This window comes from Microtus oregoni, unplaced genomic scaffold (assembly GCF_018167655.1).
Source record: "Microtus oregoni isolate MIOR12 unplaced genomic scaffold, Mior012 000031F_ref0000149, whole genome shotgun sequence".
Classification (NCBI taxonomy): domain Eukaryota; kingdom Metazoa; phylum Chordata; class Mammalia; order Rodentia; family Cricetidae; genus Microtus; species Microtus oregoni.
In genome coordinates, this window is record NW_024543090.1 from 22,081,645 (window position 1) to 22,100,232 (window position 18,588).

Here is an 18,588-nt window from a genome sequence, read left to right on the forward strand (position 1 = left end):
ACACAGTACTGCATCTTATCTCAGGGGATACCTTGGGATGTTTCTATAATCCCTGGTTGCTAGGCCATTTGGCTAGAGTAGGCTCACAGCAAGGGGAATTAAAGTAGGGGGAATGAGCAAGTTTATAATCTTTGTGAAGCCCCAGCACCAGAGATGGACTAACTTAATATTACGGCTGACTATAGTGTCCTTAGGAAATAGATGGATTGTTGGAGCTGAAGGCAGCAACAGAGCAGAATCCCCATCTTGTAGAGCTCTCCAACTCTCAGGTCAACTCCACCTTCAACATTGGGGAGGGGAAGGTCAGTACTCAGATCCAAACTCAGGAGCCTATGTGCATCTCCACTCACCACTGCCAGAGTGGCTGTTCCAGGTCTGTCTGTACACCTTCATTTCTTCCTTCTCTTTCCAGGTGGAGCTGGGTGCACCAGGCTTCCCTCCTCATCTTCTGAACTCCTTTATCAAACAGCAGCCGCTGGTTGTGGCCAAGCTGGCATCCTTCCTTGGTAGTTAGTATTAGGCTGTGGAGATAGCTGCTGAGATGTAGGCCCAGAACACCTGAGACTCCATAGCTGCTTCTATACCCTGAGGTAAGAGAAGCCCAGGCTGCCTGTGGTAGCCAACTATACAAATGGCATCAGCCCAGCATTGCCAGCAAAATCAGTATTTAGTACTTGGTTACCTCTGAAGAGTGAGCAACCTAAATTTCCTGGCCCTGCCTGTCCAATGAAACTCGATTTCTCACCTTTATTTCCTGCCTCTGGGACTCAACAACACACCAAAGACTGGAAAAGGTATAGCCTGTAGAGCTGGGGACTGCAGTGCCTTGGCAAGGTGCCTCCTTGGTAGGCAAGCACTAGCCAAGGGTGCCCTGAATCTGCCTCCAACATTCATCTCCATTTTGTGATGGAGTGACAGAAAGGCTCAAACCAGTTTAAAGAATCAACTGCACAAACCAAAGTCTGATTCAGAATTGTTTTTTTCTCACCGAGTGTTTACAAATGCTTTACTATTCGTATTTACCTACGCACGCACACCCTACTAATACTGGGTCACTCTGTGTTACTGGTACAGTTAGTCTACCTTGAGCTCAGTACAATGGGAGGCAACTGTGGGGCCTGAAGACCAGTAACAGGTAGGAAGAGCTACATGCTGTTTGCTGACATGGTAAGAGGGATTTCAAACAGACTGTCTTGGAGAGGATTAATTTCTAGTAGGCCTTGACCCTATGCCAACACGATGCCTCAATCTCCCAAATGCTGGGATTATGAGCCACCACACCTGGAACCTACTTTTTATATAAATCTACTGACTGAGTAGGGTGTGGTGGCACATGCCTATAGCACTCTGGTAGAAGTTCAAGATCACCTTTAGGTGCCAGTCTGGGATACAAGAGATCCTGTCTCAAGCAACAAAAAATAAGTATTGAATCATCTCTTTAAGTACTGAGTTTAATTGTTCTAATAGGAGAGGATGGAAAAAGGATTGTTTTCTTGTATCTTAACTCTTGGCCTGGCTGAACACTGAAGATGTTCCAGGTTCTTCCAGAAATGATAGGGATAAAAAACTACTTTTAGTGCTGGAAGGTGGTGTACACTCTAATCTCAGCATTCTAGAGGCAGAGGCAGGTCTATCTGTCTACAGAGCTATGTTCAGGAGACCCAGGACTATACAGGAGAAACCCTGTCTCAAAAAAACAAACAAAAAACCTCATCTATTTCTGTCACTCAAACTCTTTGGTGGAAAAGGGTACTCTTATGGAGACATAAGAATGGCTAAAGGATATACTTCTTTGCAAGGTTTTTCTAATCCCTTAGAGTATTTATATTACCAATTGAATATTGTGAAACTTCCAAGTCCTAAACTAAAGACAATGAGCCACCATTCTTAGTTTCTGCTTCTGCCTCTTTTCATATAAGTGCCTTACTGAGACTACTGACCAAAAAAGAGTCAAAATATTTGTTCAAAACAAAACAAAAAATATCCAGGCAGTCGTGGTACACACCTTTAAATCACAGCACTCATGAGGCAGGTGGACCTGTGAGTTCGAGGCCAGCCTGGTCTACATAGTAAGGTCCAGGACAGCCAGGGCTATACATAAAAACCCTATCTGGAAAAACCAAAAGGGGGGGGGGGATCCTTGAGGGTCATGATGGCCGTATCTACCTATGTTCCAGAGTTGAGATTTTCTGCTTACATGCATGTTCTGGTATTTCCTATGAGTTCAGCAACTGTAGGAATTGGAATAGGTTGGCTATCTAGCATGAGATGGTAAGCCATCTGTCACAGAGTCAACTCTCTGTAACTTCATGTCCCACATCCATCCATTTAACCATAGATCAAAAGATGTTCAAGCAAAAATTTCTTGTAATTATTTATACATAGTTAAATCATCTCTAGATAACTTAAATTTAAAGGATACAGGAGGGGGAAAAAACCCTAAGAATCTATTTAAGAAGACAGATGTAGTTGTAAAACTATGCCATTATATATTAAGCAATGGTTGACCACAGTGTATTTCCATATTTGTGGACCTGCACTGATCCTACTGCAAAAGACAAAGGGTAAGTCAGGTTTTGGAGAGCATGAGAATCACCCCAGGTTGGGAGCTGAGTATTTTTACCTCTAGAAAGTCCCAGGTGTTCTGTCCATAGAACACACAATACAATTATCACCTACTATAACCCAGAAGACTGCTTATGATTAGAAGGAAGTTTTGAGATAAATCAGACATCCCCAAAAAGAGTACTTATGTACAGAAAGGAGAATGACTAGTCCCCCCGGCCAGCTCATTAGCTGCCTGTCTTTATCATCAGTCGTTTGAGCAAGTTTCTCTGTGTGTACCTTAAGGCTTGCTTCATAGCTGAATCCTGCAATTTGAACAGCAAGCTTTCCCAAACAATATAAGAATTGGCTGTTAGCCTACTGCTCACCTTTACCAGGGCTCGCAGCTTTCTGGGGCAGGGCTGTGGTTCAACCATACCCTTATAATTCTGACCTTTAAGCTGGGCGGTGGTGGCGCACGCCTTTAATCCCAGCACTCGGGAGGCAGAGGCAGGCGGATCTCTGTGAGTTCGAGACCAGCCTGGTCTACAAGACCTAGTTCCAGAACAGGCTCCAAAACCACAGAGAAACCCTGTCTCGAAAAAAAAAAAAAATACTGACCTTTAAGAACAGAAAGAGAAAAAGAAAATTTATGACTGTCTATTGGGCTTGAAGCTCAGTGGTAGAGTAATTCCCTAGGCTTGATACCAGTACTGACAGAACTGAGCAGTCTAAGTTTGTGGTTAATGTGTGAGGCAAGGCCCCTGGGCCAAATCCTGACCTGGAAAAACACTTTGATGCTCAAGCATTTTATGGAGTTAAGCGGGGGCTGTTTGGCAGTTGAAAGCATTTGCTGCTCTTCCAAAGGACCCAGGTTCAATTCCCAGCATCCACATGGCAGTTCACAACTATCTGTAACTACAGTTCTAGGGGATCAAATACCTTCACATAGACATACGTACAGGGAAAACCCCAATGTACATTAAATAAATAAATCTTTTTTTTTTTTTAATAAAAGAGTTAAGGGAAGGAGATGATACACCAATGGGTAAGTGAGTTTAAGTTTAGAGAAGCTTAACTTTCCTTAGGTCAGAAGCCTTTTTGACAGCAGCAAACTAAGATATGCTGCATACAAATATTTTACATGTGGCTTCAAGATTTATTTATCGGCCGGGCGTTGGTGGCGCACGCCTTTAATCCCAGCACTCGGGAGGCAGAGGCAGGCGGATCTCTGTGAGTTCGAGACCAGCCTGGTCTACAGAGCTAGTTCCAGGACAGGCTCCAAAGCCGCAGAGAAACCCTGTCTCGAAAAACCAAAAAAAAAAAAAAAAAAAGATTTATTTATCACTGAGAACCTTCTGATACTTCCATTAAAGCCCAAGTCTTACTCCCAAAACAAAAAGCCCACTATTTTTTAGGGATAAAGCACATTATCAAAATACTGTCTTCTTTCTTAAAATCAATGGTTCCAGAGGCTATCAAAATGGCTTGGTGCCAAGCCTGATGACCTGAATTTAAGCCCTGGGATCGAAGAACTGACTCCAAGAAGTTCTCCGACCTCTAGAAGTGTGCCATAGCCTATGTGCAGACATGCTAAGTGCAATAAAAATAATTTCTTAAAAATCACCTGCCCATTTGTAGAAACGAGGTCTTGACAACTATAACCCAGAAGACTGCTTTTGGTCAAAAGTAAGTTCTGAGATAAATCAGACATTCCAGAGTCAACAATACAGACATCACCAAAGCTGCCAGCCATGTGGGCCAGCCTAGGCAGCAGGGAATATGTCGATAGTAGATGGCAATAGTTCATAGCAGATTGTATCTCTAAGACTGGGTCTCAGCATCAAAGAATGCAAGCATCATGAAGAGACAAGGCAGTTCACTCACTGCAATGCACAAGGCCTGCTTTAAGAAAGGGGATAAAAGCAGGGGAAAATAGCCATCAAGACCTTGTTAAAAGTTTTATTTATAAAAGACCCCAAACCCCTAATTTTCTATGCCATGCTTGGTCTGAGGACTAAGTCCCTGCAAAGAGGTGAAGGTCCACCTGAGACCAAGTTTCACATAGGTGTGTCCTACCTTATTAATAGGCTGTCAATATTTGGGGGTAGGGTGACAGTCCAGCTTCTGTAGGTGAGAAAATGTAGGCTTCCAAATCCATGTTTTGTTAACTTTCTCAAGTAAAGCAGTCCTTTGCCTATCAAGATTTCTCAGAATAAGTTTTAAGAAATGCTGGGATAGCAGCAACTTGAGGCTTGAAATGCACTGACCAGCACACATGCATTTCATTTAGCATCCAAACGAGAAACGCCAGCCTTCCTTCTGCTCCAAGATTGGAGCCTAGGCTTTTCCACTGTGACTCTGAATCCAATTCTCCTTCTTCTAGACTTCAGGTGTTGAGGCCCTTGTCTGTGAATGCTCTGCAGCTACACACTTCCTTCACTTAGAAGCAGTAAGCCTGATTACAGGTATGGCCACTCTTGCCCCAGCAAGGCGTGCAGTGGGCTCTTGAGCCTCCTTCTGAGGCACAGGAGGCAGGTTCTGGAGTCATGCCCAAGAGGGCTGTTTCCCAGCCCTAGCTTTGGGCCAGCACTGTTCCACGGGTTGGTTGCATAAGTTCACAAGCTCTTAGCTGGGGTTCTAGCAGATGGGGCTCAGCTAAGAACAAGCGAAATAGTGTTGATAATTCTTCTGAGAAGTCCTGAAACAAGTACAAAGGTTAAGTCCCAAACAAGCTCTCACAGACAGTGGAGAGACTGACAACCCGGGTATTTCACCCAATGCCTTCTATGAAAAAAAAATAGAAACTGCCCAGACTAGCAAGCTAAGGTTTAAGTTCTAATAGGGAAAGTGGATTCTGACAGGAAGCTGAGGCACAAAGTCTTAATCTTATTTTATGGATACTGTTTTGCTCTCAATCACAAGAACATTTTAAACATAAGCTGAAACCTGACTTTCAAGTCCTGAATATTCACTATGCCTGTGCTGCTTTCCAATTATCCTCCTTTGGTCTTCTGAGTCTCGCAAAGTAGCCACACAGATCAAACCCAATACTGGAACCACTTGGCATGTAGCTGCCAGCTATGATGGGCCCACAACTGGAAATCCCAGCACTCAGCAAGCAGAAGAAATGCAAGCTTGTGGTTAGCCTGGGCTACACAGGCAATCTTTAGGACAAATGAGACATTTTCTCTCTTCATATAAGACAAGAGATTAAGACTCCTTACCCCTGGCCACTGGGCCTCATTAAGGCTGCCCAAACAGGCTTCTATCTCCAGCTGTCCCATGAGATTCTTTTCTACCAGCTCCCGGAGTAAGAACAGTAGCAGGTCCCACTGCAAAACACCACAGAGAAGGCCAAAAGTTGTCAAGACCACACACAGTACTCTTAACAGTAGGGACTGAGGACTGGACAGTAGTCCCAAGAGAAAAGAGAGCTGGAGTTAGATGGCTCGGCATGCTGTTAAGGCACTTGCTGCACCTGGGCAATAGTGGTGGCATGTGTCTTTAAACCCAGCACTTAGAAGTCTGAGTTCAAGAACACCCTGGTATATAGGGCAAGTTCCGGGACAGCCAGAGCTACATAGAGAAACCCTGTCTTAAAAAACAAAACAAAAACATTGGGATGAAGCACTGAACATGACTTGCAGGGATGAAGAGAGAGCTCAGTAAAGTGCCTGATGTGTAAACAAAATGGCCTGCATTTGGAAACCTGTGTGTGTATTTATCTGTAGCCCGAGTGCTGGGGGAGCTAGAGACAGGGAAATTTTAGAAGCCCATACCCTCCTAGTTTATCCAATTAATGACCTTCAGATTTAGCATGAACAGTGCTAACAAGTACAGCCCCACACATAACAGAATCCCCTTAACACATAGCATGAGTGAAGGAGCTAGGTAGGCATGATAGCTCACATCTGTAATCAGCACCTGGAAGGCAGAAGCAGGAAGAATGCTGCGGACTAGAGTGAGATCCTATTTGAAAATCCATACACGGGCCTAGAGAAATGGTCATAGGTTAAGAGCATTTGTTTGGCAAGTTCAGTTCTCAGTACTGACATGGTGGTTCATAGCCACCCTAATTCCAAGGGATCCCAAAACATATGCACATAGTACACATAAAATATATCTAACCTCCACCCCAAAAGAAACCAAAACTACAGAGGACCTGTGCCTGACTTACCTCTCTTGGCCGAGTATCTGCCAGAAGCCCCAAATTTCTTGGGCTGAGTAGAAGCTGTAGTGGAACTGGCCCCTGGAAGTCATCCTTCCATAAGGAAAGCAGCATGTGCAGAAGCCTTCGAGCCTGTCCTCGCTCTAGCCTGTGCTGTGTTGGGGGCCCTAGGATGGGGATCTGGTCTGCAACTACAGAAAGAGAAAGAAAGTTTAAATGGAGGCAGAAGAGCATGCCCCACGCTCTTAATCTTGTTTGTATCTAACCCTGGGGTTTGAGGAATGTGGCATGAGGGATTTGATGGAAAAAGAACCATACCCAGGAGGGAAGCTAACTCCACAGAGCACTTGGCCAGATGCTGCTCAGCAGTTGGGCACAGGAACTATAGGGGAAAAGTGGGAGACATGAACATCATTCTTACTAGTCTAAGGACTGGCCCTAAGCCAATGTGGCTCATGCCACATCTCACCTGGCGGCACCGCAGTGACTGGCCCAGCTGGTTTAGGAGCTGTTCCAAATGCTCTGGGGAAACTCCCTCCTCAGGGTCCCGAGGCCCCGCAGCCAGGGAGAGCACATCCTGTAGAGAGCAGTGTTGAGACCTTATGCCAGGCTGACAGAAACTTGGTTTGGGATGGAAACCAGCCGGTGGAGAGAGGCAGAAGGAAAACAGAGCCCAAAGGGGTGAAGCAACTAGGTCAAGGTGTTCTTAAGGCTGAGGCTCAGGCAGTATAGCACAGCTAGTATAAACAATTATGTTGACAACCCAGGAAGTAGATGAAGTGATAAGCCTACAGACTGTGTGCAGCCAGAGAGCTCCAAAGATGTTACTCACCTCGAGACAAAACTATCTAACCAGTTCCCAGAAGGCATCTTAAAACATTAGAGAAACTGTCCTATCTAGAGTCTTAACACCTTCTCAGACATCTCAAAATAGAAATCTTCTGCATATCGAGAAGTGTTATCTAGCCTGACACCTTTCCCTCTCCTTCCTACGGTCCCCACCGATGGACTTTGCTTTCTAGTCTCTATTCTACATCTCTATTCCCAGACCACTAGATAGTATTTTAGTCCTTGGGAGTCTCAAGGCCTAAATATTGCTCCAACCATTCATCTCTGCTTTGGTACCAAAAGGCAGTCATATAAACAAAACAGATATGACTGCATTCAACAAAACTTTTATTTACAAAACCAAATCATTTTGGACCATGTTTTTTGTTTTTGCTGATTCTTCCTCTATAATAGAGTCAGTTGCCGGGCGGTGGTGGCGCATGCCTTTAATCCCAGCACTCGGGAGGCAGAGGCAGGTGGATCTCTGTGAGTTCGAGACCAGCCTGGTCTACAAGAGCTAGTTCCAGGCCAGGCTCCAAAACCACAGAGAAACCCTGTCTGGAAAAACCAAAAATAAATAAATAAATATAATAGAGTCAGTCCCCCACCCTTATACCAAGGGATAATATGTAAAGCTTACACTATCTTCTTGTTTTATAAATGTTTAAGACAGTCTTATTTAAGTTGACCAGACTGGCCTAGTTCTGTGATCCTCCTGCCCCAGCCTCCAGAATAGCCAAGAATCCAAGTCTCATTATCCATTAGAATGGACAGTTTATGCTTAATAGCTACCATTATCACCCACATAGAAGAATAGTACAGAAACCACATCCAGACACTGAAATGCCCCTCCCCCATTTTTCTACTATACTTTACAGCCATTTCTACCACATATATAAGATGCATTTAGTTAAAAACTTTAGATCTGGCCTGTTGTTGTGACATAACACCTTTAATCCCAGTGCTGGGAAGGCAGACATGGGTGGATCTCTGTACGTCTGAAGTTAAATTGGTATGCACAGTAAGTTCTAGGTCAGCCAGAGCTATAAAGTGGTACCCTGTCTCAAAAAACAACCCTTTAGATCTAACTTTTGGGGTGATTCTAGAACAAAAGTCTTAGGAAAACCAATTCAGCTTTGCTCTATGTAATCCCATTCAGTATGGCAAGAAACAGAAACCAGCCAGACAACACACAAAGCTTCTATACAAATCCTGAAGCCAATGTGAAAAAAGAAACAAGCAGCAGGGAGAGGGAGTGGGAAAGCCAAAGGGAGTAGGGTAGCTGTGTACTTTTATCTCGGAGATGAGGTGGGAGGGGAGGGGAGCATGGTGCTCACAGGCTCGGGAGCAGCCCCTCCGCTCCACCCGGGCAGTTGGCTCAGGACCCTGGACACGTAGCATGCGACTCACGGCTGCTTTCACCTCCCTTCTAATCAGCGCTGCCAGGCAGAGGGAGAACAAGAATGGAGTCACTAGAGTGTCCCCTTGCATGGGCTTACCATGACAACCCACACCTTTCACTGCTCTAACTGGCTCACCTAATCTCCCACAAACTGCTCAATACCCTGCCCGTCTACCTTTAAAAACTAGGTTCAGTCACTCCTTTCCTAGACCTCACCTGTAATGTTGGCTGACAACCAAGAGCAGGCTTTCTCTGTTGCAAGCCCCACAGCAATGTTCTCTGCACTGTTTAGAACCTGTGGCAGAGAAGGACTGCTGAGTCAGGGATTTGGGAAGGTGGGTACAACATTAGATGTTCAAGACCCACCCTACCCTACAGCAGCCTCACACAGGTGCATGTGTACACAGAGGAGCACATGCATGCATGCCTACTGGCCTGCTAGCTGCAGGCTTCCTTCCTACGTACAGCAGCTGGAGTTTCTTCTGGCAGCAGTGCTCGCACAGCAATGGGGCTCTTCTTTTGGCAAAACCTGAGAAAAGACAGGAGGAGGTCAACATCTAGATATTGTAGACTGACTTACAAACTAAATGCCCAAGAGAGCACCAGGTCTGTGACCTGAAAACGCTATTTCAGAAGGAAGTGCTGTCCATTCTCCTGCCCTACAACAGATGCTGGAGGAAGGAGAAACCCACCCATTAGCCCTACATTACACACACTCTTCCAATTTAATATCTGGACTTTGTTCCCAAAGACATACCCTTCAGAAAAGGGATCAGAGCAAAGAAGGGGTGGAAAGAAAAGAAATGGAACAAGAGGAATGTGAAAGGACAGGAAAAAAACCTAAAGGAAGCTGGGTGTGGTAGCTCATGCCTATAATCTCAGCACTTAGGACTTTGGGGTCAGGTCAGCCTAGACTAGAGTAAGACCTTATCTCAGGAAACAAAAAGCGAGCCGGACGGTGGTGGCGCACACCTTTAATCCCAGCAGAGGCAGGTGGATCTCTGTGAGTTCGAAGCCAGCCTGGTCTACAAGAGCTAGTTCCAGGACAGGCTCTAAAAGCTACAGAGAAACCTTGTCTTGGAAAACAAAACAAAACAAAGAAACAAAAAGTTAACAAAAACCAAGAGGAGACTTCAGGAGATTAGGAGGGTCAAATAGATCAACAGTTCTTACTCCCGCCCCTGGGTCAATGCTTGAGCCCCATGGGGACACAGTTGAGAACACAAGAATTCCAACAGCTGGGCTGGGTCTCCCCCTTGCTTTCTCTGCGTCACTAGCTGCTCCTGAAGAAGTGACTCGGCTTGATGCACCAGATCTGCCACCAGCGTTGCCCTTTATCAGAGAGAACAAGGTTTGGGGGGGGCAGTTAGCTGGGTTAAGAGGAAAGGGAAACAGAGAAATTTGGTCAAAATGCCCTTCAAAGGATATAATTTCAGCCTCTTGACTCCCCCAGGTGAATTTGCTCAGTTTGACAACTAGGTGCTAAGAATTTAAAGGAAGAAAATGATAAGGGATTAAGAGTAGGATTCTTGGGGACTAGAGAGATGGCTCAGCAGTTAAGAGCACTTGACTGCTCTTCCAGAGGACCCAGGTTCAAGTCCCAGCACCCACATAACAGCTCACAACTGTCTGCAAATCTAGTTCCAAGGGATCTGATACCTTCACACCAATGCACATAAAGTTAAATAATTCATTTTAAAAAGTCTTTAGAAAAAAAAAAAACTAGGGCTCTCATTCCACTCTTACTTGATATGTTTGACACAGTTCGATCCAATTCTTTCTGCCACAAATTCTACAGTCCTGCGCAGGGAGGGTGGCTGGTTGTGGAAAAAGGCCTGGGCAAGCTGAGCCTGGCAGGAGGTGGAGACAGAAGTAGTAGTACCATGAGGGCTCCCTTCTGCCTCCCCATTACCCTACCCTTTGCACTTACCTGCAACCCCTGGCTGGTCTTGGGAGGCAGGGTTCCCAGACTGGTGGTGGTAGTGGGAGTGATTTTCCTCACAAAACCCCCACTCCGCCCACTGCTGCCTGAAACCCAGGAAGCAAGCAGTTTCCGGAGTTCTCCTGTAGAGGATTCAAAGGTCTTAATTCCAAAATTACCACCCCCCTCTCCCAAACACCATAGCCTTTATGGAGCAAAGAGGATGAAGTGCCCAGAGAATCTAAGAACAGAGCAATGTGCTAAGGAGTCAAGTCTTCTTGGGTGTCCATGATAAGACATGCATTGACCACAGGGGAGACAGGGATGCTCACCAATGTAGGGGCAGCAGGTATACAGCAGCTGCTGGTCCACAACAGGCACACTGTCCTGCGGAAGAACAGGCCAGGTTTGGAAGGGGAAGGCAGTGCCCCTTTCCTCACAAATGCACAGAAATAGGAGTTAAGCAGGAGAAACATCTTAAGTCTTTCCTAGTGTGTCTGCTGGTGGGCCCTTATTCTAATTAATTCCTGGGATTCACATGACCCTGGTTTGACCCCCAACACTCACCAAACCATGCTCTGAAGTAGCTGTGTCCACCTCAAAGGCATCTACCTGATCATCTTCTAGAAAGAACAAATCCTCAGGAACTGTCGGTATCTGGTAAGAGGAAGGCAGTTAGAGCTCCATTGTCACTCTGAGACTTGTCATACTTTCTCATCTACTGGGGCCTTGGGTCAAGCAAGTTGTCTTCTGAAGCCAGAGCAATATCCATCCCTCTCAGAACCTTCCTTTTCTGTCCCTGCCTTGCTCAGACTCTACAGCTTTCCTGCCCTGCCACAGCAGTCACCCACTACCTATCCAGCCCATCCTATCTACCTGGAAAAGCCAGCCTAGGACAGCAAGCAGTAGCAGCTTGTTCAGGAAGCACATTTCCCCTTCATTCTCCTTCGATAAGACCAAACTCCTAAAAGGTAAACAGAGGATATGAACAGACTTGTGCCAAGGATAGAAGGGAGTAAATAAAAGCTATCACTGGGAAGGGAGTTCGCAAAAGCAGACCAAATCACACTACTACTGAGAAGACAAATAGGATCTCAGTGAGGCTTGCACCTCACATCCTTCTTTGCTAGGCCAAAAGATCGACGGAAGGACCAAGGGAATGGGAAATAACTATCACAGTCCTGCCTCTCCTGAGGCCATTATGGCTGTGGAACCACAAAGACGTATAGATTTCTAGGCCCTCTTTATAAGTAACAGGGCTATGCAAATAAGTCTTGTTCTACTCACCGATGTAAGTGCAGCAGGACAGTAAAGACACTCCGGTAGTAGTCCAGCAAGGGGACAATGTGGTCAGCAAAAGAGAGGAACTCCACCAGCCAGGGTACAGTGAGTACTGCCCGGCGGGCCCACAACCCCTGCTGCAGCAAAGCCCGTATATCTAGGACAGGAGGGACCTGAGAAAGCCAGGATTTTGTCAATGAGCAGGCCCTTGAAAGGGGCTGACCACCCTCTAACCTGCCAGGTTTCTAGAATAGCCAAAGAAACCAGTCAGCCTCCACATTTTGCTGGTCTATCCAGGTCCTCCTTACCCAGATCTCCCATGCACTCACCTGGCTCCTGAGGGCCAGAATAGAGTCCTGAAGTTCACGGGTTGGGGGTGGTTCAGGTCCTCGGTATGGTAGGAAAGCCACAAAGCCCAGAAATTTAGCCAAAAGTCTAAGACTAAGAAGCACTACAGCAAATTGCCTCCTTTCACCCTGCATAAAGAATCAAGTGAAACAATGTCCTTTGCGTAAGTCTTCTAGAACAATTTAAAATCCATTAAGTTTCCCTTAAACATATATATATCCTTTCCCTCTTCAATCAGACCCCATCATCTCCCTTATTCTGTTTTCTAACCTGCCAATCCACATCTGACTCCCCATCTTCATCACCAGGCTCATGCTGAGGCAGGGGAAGGCCATTGAGTTCCCGAATCTTCAAGCTCAAACTATCCATAAGATGCTGATTAAAATGGAAGCTTGGGTGGGGGAAGAGAAAAAGATAAAATAAAAAAAATCACTGAAATATGTTAAAAAAAGAAGAAGAACAACAACAACAACTAGTGATTAGAAGAGGTACCCCAGAAAGGACGCACATGGAAAATGGGGAGGCTAAAGGACAATGGTATTACCTATGTGGGTGCAAGAACCAGAAGAAAGATGAGAGCCAGCAAATATAAATGATAGAACACAGAAATCACTTCCAGACGTGTCCAATGATTTGCCCTCTGGGGAAACCAAACCTTTCCTGGTCTCAGTCTTTCTCCTGGTGTGACACAGGAGACACTTACCTGCTGGCACTCATGATGAAATCCCTGAAGAAGCCTTGACAGCCTGGGAAGGTGGGGGGTGGGCAGGGTCCCCCGCTGCTCTGAGGGGCTACAAGGCGTTCTTGGAGCTGCCGCAACCGTCCCAACTTGTCAGCTCCTAACATATTCAGTACATCTGGAGCTTCACCCAGGACGGATCCCCCAGCACTGCCAGGGCTCTGACACATCTGAGATGTCCACAAAGGGAGGAGAGATAAAAAACAAAAGCAAACCCATGAGAAAGACTAAACAAAGTAAGGAAAAAATGGGCTTAGGATATAGCTCAGTGGGAAACACCTGCCTAGCATGAGTGAGACCTTAGGTATGAAAGAAAGAAAGTAACAAGCACTATGGAGGGTTTATCTTCTTAACTGAAAGGAGAAGAGACAGAAACTACAAAGCAACATTTACCTCAGGTCACTAGAAGCAGAATTTGAAAGGATCCTGACTATTAAGCTCTCTTAGTACCTTAGCACAAGTCAAGAAAGGGATGGTAGTTGAGAAGTTAGGTAAGGGCATGAGGTCAGAGAAGGCAATTTCAACTACCAAAAGTAGAAATCCTTTTAAATTAAGCCAGAATCTAGCAGGTGGTCCACCTGGTCCCTAGTGCTAGCCTTGATCTATCTAGCTGCCCACATCTTTTGGCTGCCGCTGCAGTTGTTACCTGGAGAAGCTGTTTTTGGAAAAGCCGGACAAAGTGGCTGTGGCTGCAGGCTGCTGACAGTTGACTCATCATGGCTCTGAGGAGTAAGGGGCAGATATACAGCACATGGGAAGGAGATTAAACAACATATTCTGGCTGTTTACTGAAGACTGCCAGGAGGCCCACACAGAAGAAAGTAAGATGTGTTCCCTTCATCACCAAGATTCCTCCAGGCTAGACAGACTTAACCCACCAAGAAATGCCCTCTCAGATCTTCAGGCCATGCTCAGTGACAGTGAACTCCGTGCTCAATGTGAGAGGGAGACAAGGACAAAGGACACTTGGTCAACAACCTGGTCATCTGCCTATGCAGCCTGGATCTATGAGCTTTGTCCCTTCCCAAGCATTTGCCACTGAGTATGAGAAGCTACAGAGAGAAATCCTTTTTCAACTAGGTAGTTACCAACAACTAGAGACTGAGGAAGACACAGGGCAAAGCTTCCCAACAATCACCTTAAACATCACTGGGTTGCTGCTCACTGTCAGAGCAAGGAGACAAACTGAGCAAGGGCAGAGTACCCACCTGATCCTGCTACCCAAGCCCTTCTCAAAATCCCAGCTGGGTTCCTCATGGTGATCTTCCCACTCTCGAAGCACCTCATAGAAAACATCCCTGAAAGATATGCAAGCTTGATCAGCTGAATCCCCATTGCTTTTCACCCACTTCCCACAGCACTTTCCCTTGCTTGGAAGGTTTAAGATAGGCCTACCCACAGCCCATCCTTAACCTCCATAGTTCTCTACATGATGGTATGTTACAGACCCAGCAGCAGCACATCATAGGCATCTGTGGACAGGGAAAGTTGACCCTAAGATGGTTGGCTAAGCTCAGGGATTCAGGTCTGTGGACATGAAACAGAATGAAGCCAACAGGCTTTATGATGACTGTCAGAAAAGGCCTGACAGTACTAACCCACCACTTTTAGCGCCTAAGTCCTACTTCTATGACAGTAAACTGCTTTCTATTCCCTCCTCAACAGGTCCCTTCTTTTCACCTCTGTTTTTTAAAAGTATGAAAGGCTCGATCACTGGAGAAGTTGGCGCGATTGTCAGTTTCTGGCTGAAAGGAGACAGCTTGAGCAGAGGGTGGTATCACCAGAGAGACCTAAAACATACCAACAACATTAGGAAATAAGACCTGCTGTAATCATGTTAGAAGACTTTACTCCTTATTCCTGTCCAGAATTAGCCCACCTGACAACACCATGAAGATTGTGTGAATTTACAAAATGTCTAGGCTACTAGGAACCTAAGTGGGGTGACTACCTTGGCAACACTGCCTTCATAAGCAGCTCGGAGGCGGCCTTGCAGAGCTGGAGAGAAGCACATCAGCCGCTCATTCTCAGCCAGCAGTTTCAAGGTCCCTTTGTCCAGGTAGGAGAGAACCCTGAAAAGACAGGAGCACATATGACTGAGACTGAATCACAGGCTACAAACACAAAGTACACCTGACACACAAGGCAGTGTTTAAGCCTAAGTATGGCAAAGTTATAAGCTAAGGATTAATTTGATAAAGGGTGAAGAATAAGACCTCATGGAACTGAGATTGAGAGAGCAAGCTAGGAACATAGACATAGCTATAAACATAAGTCAGCCTCCTTGTCTAATTATTACTGTTCTTTCTTCGTCTTATACAGGGCTCTCCACATGGCTGGCAAGCGCTCCACTGATTTAAAAACTTAGGCCCTTTGTCCCCCCTCTTTGGTATTTATTATTTGAGACTATATCTCACTAAGATTCAAAACTGGTTTTGCATTTTCTGCAACCTGGGCCGGTCTTTTAACTTGCAATCCAGGCCTGGCACCAGACTCAGCTATTTAATTTCTTTAGGGGGGAAACTCACAGCCTTGTTATAGGTGCCTTTAGTTCTAGTACTTGAGAGGCAGAGGATGGCAAATCTATGCAGGTTCAAGGCTATTTTGGTCTACAAAGGGAGTTCAAGGCCAGCCAAGGGCTACATAGTAAGCCTCTGTCTCAAAAGAACCAATCAACCAACCAGAAAATAGGTGAGAAAGGTCTAGGGCCATAGGATCTATGTTAAGCACAATCATGCATCCCGAATGGCTAGAAGCAGACAGACATGAGACTGAACACACCGCCTCAGCTAGGAAAACTCACTGAAACTGGTGCTCCAAAACCTGCACCGCAAAGAAGACGCAGTCATGGATGCTCTGAAACAGGGGCGTTTCCAGGGGATCTAGGAAAACAGCAAATGGTTAGTTAGAACTATCCCACCTGCAAACCTCAGTTCTCAAAATGAGACTTGCTTACTGACCTAGGGTGCCCTGACTTGAGTCAAGGTCACTATTCTTGGTGGCCACCATTCTCCGGGCAGTAAGGAGCTGAAGGACGAAGAAAAGCTCCAAGAAAAGGTTTGGAACCAGGTTCTCTAGATATTTAAAAAAAAAAAAAAGGCCATAACATTGGGCACCACTGACACCCATTCTCTTACCCTGTAGTTGGCAAGCACACCCACCACAGCTCCCTCTGCTCTCACTCACCAGCGATGCACGAGGAGTAGATAAGGGCTACCAGTTCCAGGCGCTGTGGAGAAGACACTCGGGCTGGGTCAGCAGGTTCTGCTGTGAGGCTTCCCGTCCGACTGGGGATGGGAGACCCCAACTCTGGGATGGGACAGGCCGGGGTAGATGACTGCTGCAGCTGCGTGGAGCTACGTGAACAGAGGGATGGCAGGATTACTCAGCCTGGCTTTCCAGCGACAGCCATACTCAGGTTCTGCCAAGAAGATATCAAGAGCCCAGGAAGCAAACCCAGAATCCCCAAGGGAGAAATCAAGTTCAGGAAAAATCCCTGCAAGTCCCGCACAAGAGTGAAGCTGACATCCCAGGTGGCGGCAAAGCCATACCGCGCCTTCCTGAGCATCTCCCGCTCCTCTTGCAGACTTCTGCACCCTGGGGGAAGGCCAAGGCCCCAAGGGCTAGTGTCCAGGGCTGAGGGTTGGGAACTGGGGACACAGCTGATTGGGGGTGAGGTGAAGCAGGTCTTGGGCTTGGAAAGCGACCTCTCTTCGCTCACCGGAGTTGGGTTGATCCTTCGAGAAGGTTTCGTCCTGCTGAGAGTAATCACAGGTTTTTCTCACATCAGCCTGTTAACAACAGCAGGGCCCCTTTCAACCGCCTCCACCCGCGGCCCCTCAGCTTCTTCCCTCTCAGCCTTCTATCCATCGCACGTTCTACTGTGGGGAGCCCAGCCCCGCTTTAGCGAATGTCTTGCACTAAGGGCCGATTCTCACCCTGCAGGGCCGGGAGGAACGGTGCCTACGGGAGGGAACTCCTCCAAGTTGCTGAGGTTTGGCGGATCAGAGAGCGAGTGTCTGGGGCTGCCGGGGCTGCCTGAGCCCCGAGGCTTCCGGCCCCCGGCCCAGGGCGGGCTCTCGCCGCTGCCCGCCTCGTCCGGGCCCCCAGGGCCGCGACCTCCTCGTTCGCGGGACGGCCCCGGTCCCGGCCCCCGCCTGCGGCCCGCACGGCGGGCCAGAGGCGTCTCGGCAGTGGTGCTGAGGGGCTCGGCCGCAGGGAAAAGCTGGCTGCGCGCCCCACGGCCACCCCGTGGCGGGGCCCCCGACCTCCCTGGCAAGGCGGCCGAGGCGCCCGGGGTCTTGGCCGGGGTTGAGGGGCCCTGCGGGAGGACGCGGCTGCTTTGCTCCCTCAGGAAGTTCAGCAGGAACGGCACGAATTCCTTCCGCAGAGGCCGAAGCGCGCTCAGAGCGGCCACCTCGGAGTTATCCTGGGGAAGAAGCAGAGGTCGCGAGGCGAAAGGGTCAGCTGACAGCCCCGGTCGCCAGTCGCTCAGGCCGCAGGGTGGGCGGCCCGGCAGTGGCGCCCAGAGAAGCGCCCTAGGCGCGGGCCGTCAACCAGGGCCGGCTGGGAGAAGGGACTGGGGCAGCGTCCCCCGCGGGAAGCGCATTCCAGACAGGCCTGAGGGCGCGTCGGCACTGTTACCTCCGAACTCGGGGTGCTGCGCGCGATCCACCGCACGGCGGCTGCGACCGGCACCTCTTCGCGCAGCAGCGACTCCAAAACGGCCGCCATCCCGGTCCTGGCGCTCTGAGGCTACTGCGCAGGCGCAGACGCACCACGGGCGGCCGGGAGGGGCGGAGCCGGCGGCCCGGAGCGACCGTTGGGCGGCGGGGCGGGGCCTTGCGGGGTGGGGCCTGGCTCTGGCTGCCGGCGAAGATTCTCGGCGCTCTCGGCGCTAGTCTACCGGCCCAGCCAGCGCAGGCCTGCGGGGCGCCCGGAGGCCCTGTCCTGACTGCCTGGCCCAGGAGCAGTGTGAGCTTGGACGGGGCTGCTAGGAGACGGACGCAGCTCTGCGGAGGTCCCGAGTCCGAAAGAGAGGACAGGCAAAAAAAGTGAACAACTCTAAGACACCGGCCCATCAGACCACACATCTGCCATAAACACAGCCTCCGGCCACCGAAAACAGAGCTTTTTGATTCACTCCCTCCCCAACGAAAAAAAAGTTACGTGAGTAACCTCCTATTTTGGCCTCCCCCACCCCCAAAGAGGCTGACTTTTCACCACTGGCCAGGCTTTCAGGCGGTCTCCATCAACTGACAGTTTAGCACATAGTTCCTGCTGAGAGGCATCTTCATAAAAACCTTCAGCTCACCTTATGAAAGGTCCCCACGACACCCTACCCACAGAATTGT

General features: G+C 48.0%; 2 protein-coding genes across 6 annotated transcripts in view; one reads left to right on the forward strand and one right to left on the reverse strand.

The window, feature by feature from the left end:
* The window catches only part of Stard9 (StAR related lipid transfer domain containing 9), an 85,530-nt gene extending 84,373 nt beyond the window's left edge, over nucleotides 1-1,157 (forward strand). The window contains exon 33 of the mRNA XM_041678789.1: nucleotides 413-1,157. Coding sequence (XP_041534723.1) covers nucleotides 413-514 — 102 coding nt within the window. The 3' untranslated portion in view covers nucleotides 515-1,157. The remainder of the gene's footprint in view (nucleotides 1-412) is intronic.
* Nucleotides 27-17,983, reverse strand: Cdan1 (codanin 1). 5 transcript variants are annotated; one of them, XR_005976668.1, is made up of 29 exons: nucleotides 17,879-17,983; nucleotides 17,173-17,663; nucleotides 16,786-16,992; nucleotides 16,421-16,590; nucleotides 16,195-16,308; nucleotides 16,038-16,116; nucleotides 15,186-15,306; nucleotides 14,915-15,024; nucleotides 14,443-14,532; nucleotides 13,881-13,956; nucleotides 13,199-13,404; nucleotides 12,766-12,886; nucleotides 12,477-12,623; nucleotides 12,154-12,320; nucleotides 11,743-11,830; nucleotides 11,434-11,523; nucleotides 11,199-11,253; nucleotides 10,876-11,009; nucleotides 10,692-10,795; nucleotides 10,119-10,277; nucleotides 9,411-9,474; nucleotides 9,162-9,240; nucleotides 8,834-8,982; nucleotides 7,185-7,292; nucleotides 7,034-7,097; nucleotides 6,725-6,906; nucleotides 5,772-5,879; nucleotides 4,624-5,245; nucleotides 27-521 (listed from the first exon to the last, which is right to left on the reverse strand). XR_005976668.1 is itself a non-coding variant. In XM_041678786.1 (28 exons), exons 1-28 carry the CDS (start codon nucleotides 17,966-17,968, stop codon nucleotides 5,120-5,122), a joined length of 3,696 nt encoding a protein of 1,231 aa, XP_041534720.1. In that variant the 5' UTR covers nucleotides 17,969-17,983; the 3' UTR covers nucleotides 4,492-5,119. The 5 variants fall into 5 exon arrangements, 3 of the variants coding, with proteins under 3 accessions (XP_041534720.1, XP_041534719.1, XP_041534721.1); XM_041678786.1 differs by lacking the exon at nucleotides 27-521 and having other exon boundaries at nucleotides 4,492-5,245; nucleotides 16,786-16,989; XM_041678785.1 differs by lacking the exon at nucleotides 27-521 and having other exon boundaries at nucleotides 4,492-5,245.
* Nucleotides 17,984-18,588: the final 605 nt, after the last annotated feature.

Coding starts and splice junctions, on each gene's coding strand:
- Cdan1 (XM_041678785.1), bottom strand. CDS start 17,968: ATGGCGGCCGTTTTGGAGTCGCTGCTGCGCGAAGAGGTGCCGGTCGCA. Junction 15,025..15,185: donor ATGAAGGCAGTGTTGCCAAG/GTAGTCACCCCA, acceptor GGTATGTTTTAG/GTCTCTCTGGTGATACCACC. Junction 7,293..8,833: donor ACCTCATCTCCGAGATAAAA/GTACACAGCTAC, acceptor TGCTCTCTACAG/GATGTGCTCTCCCTGGCTGC.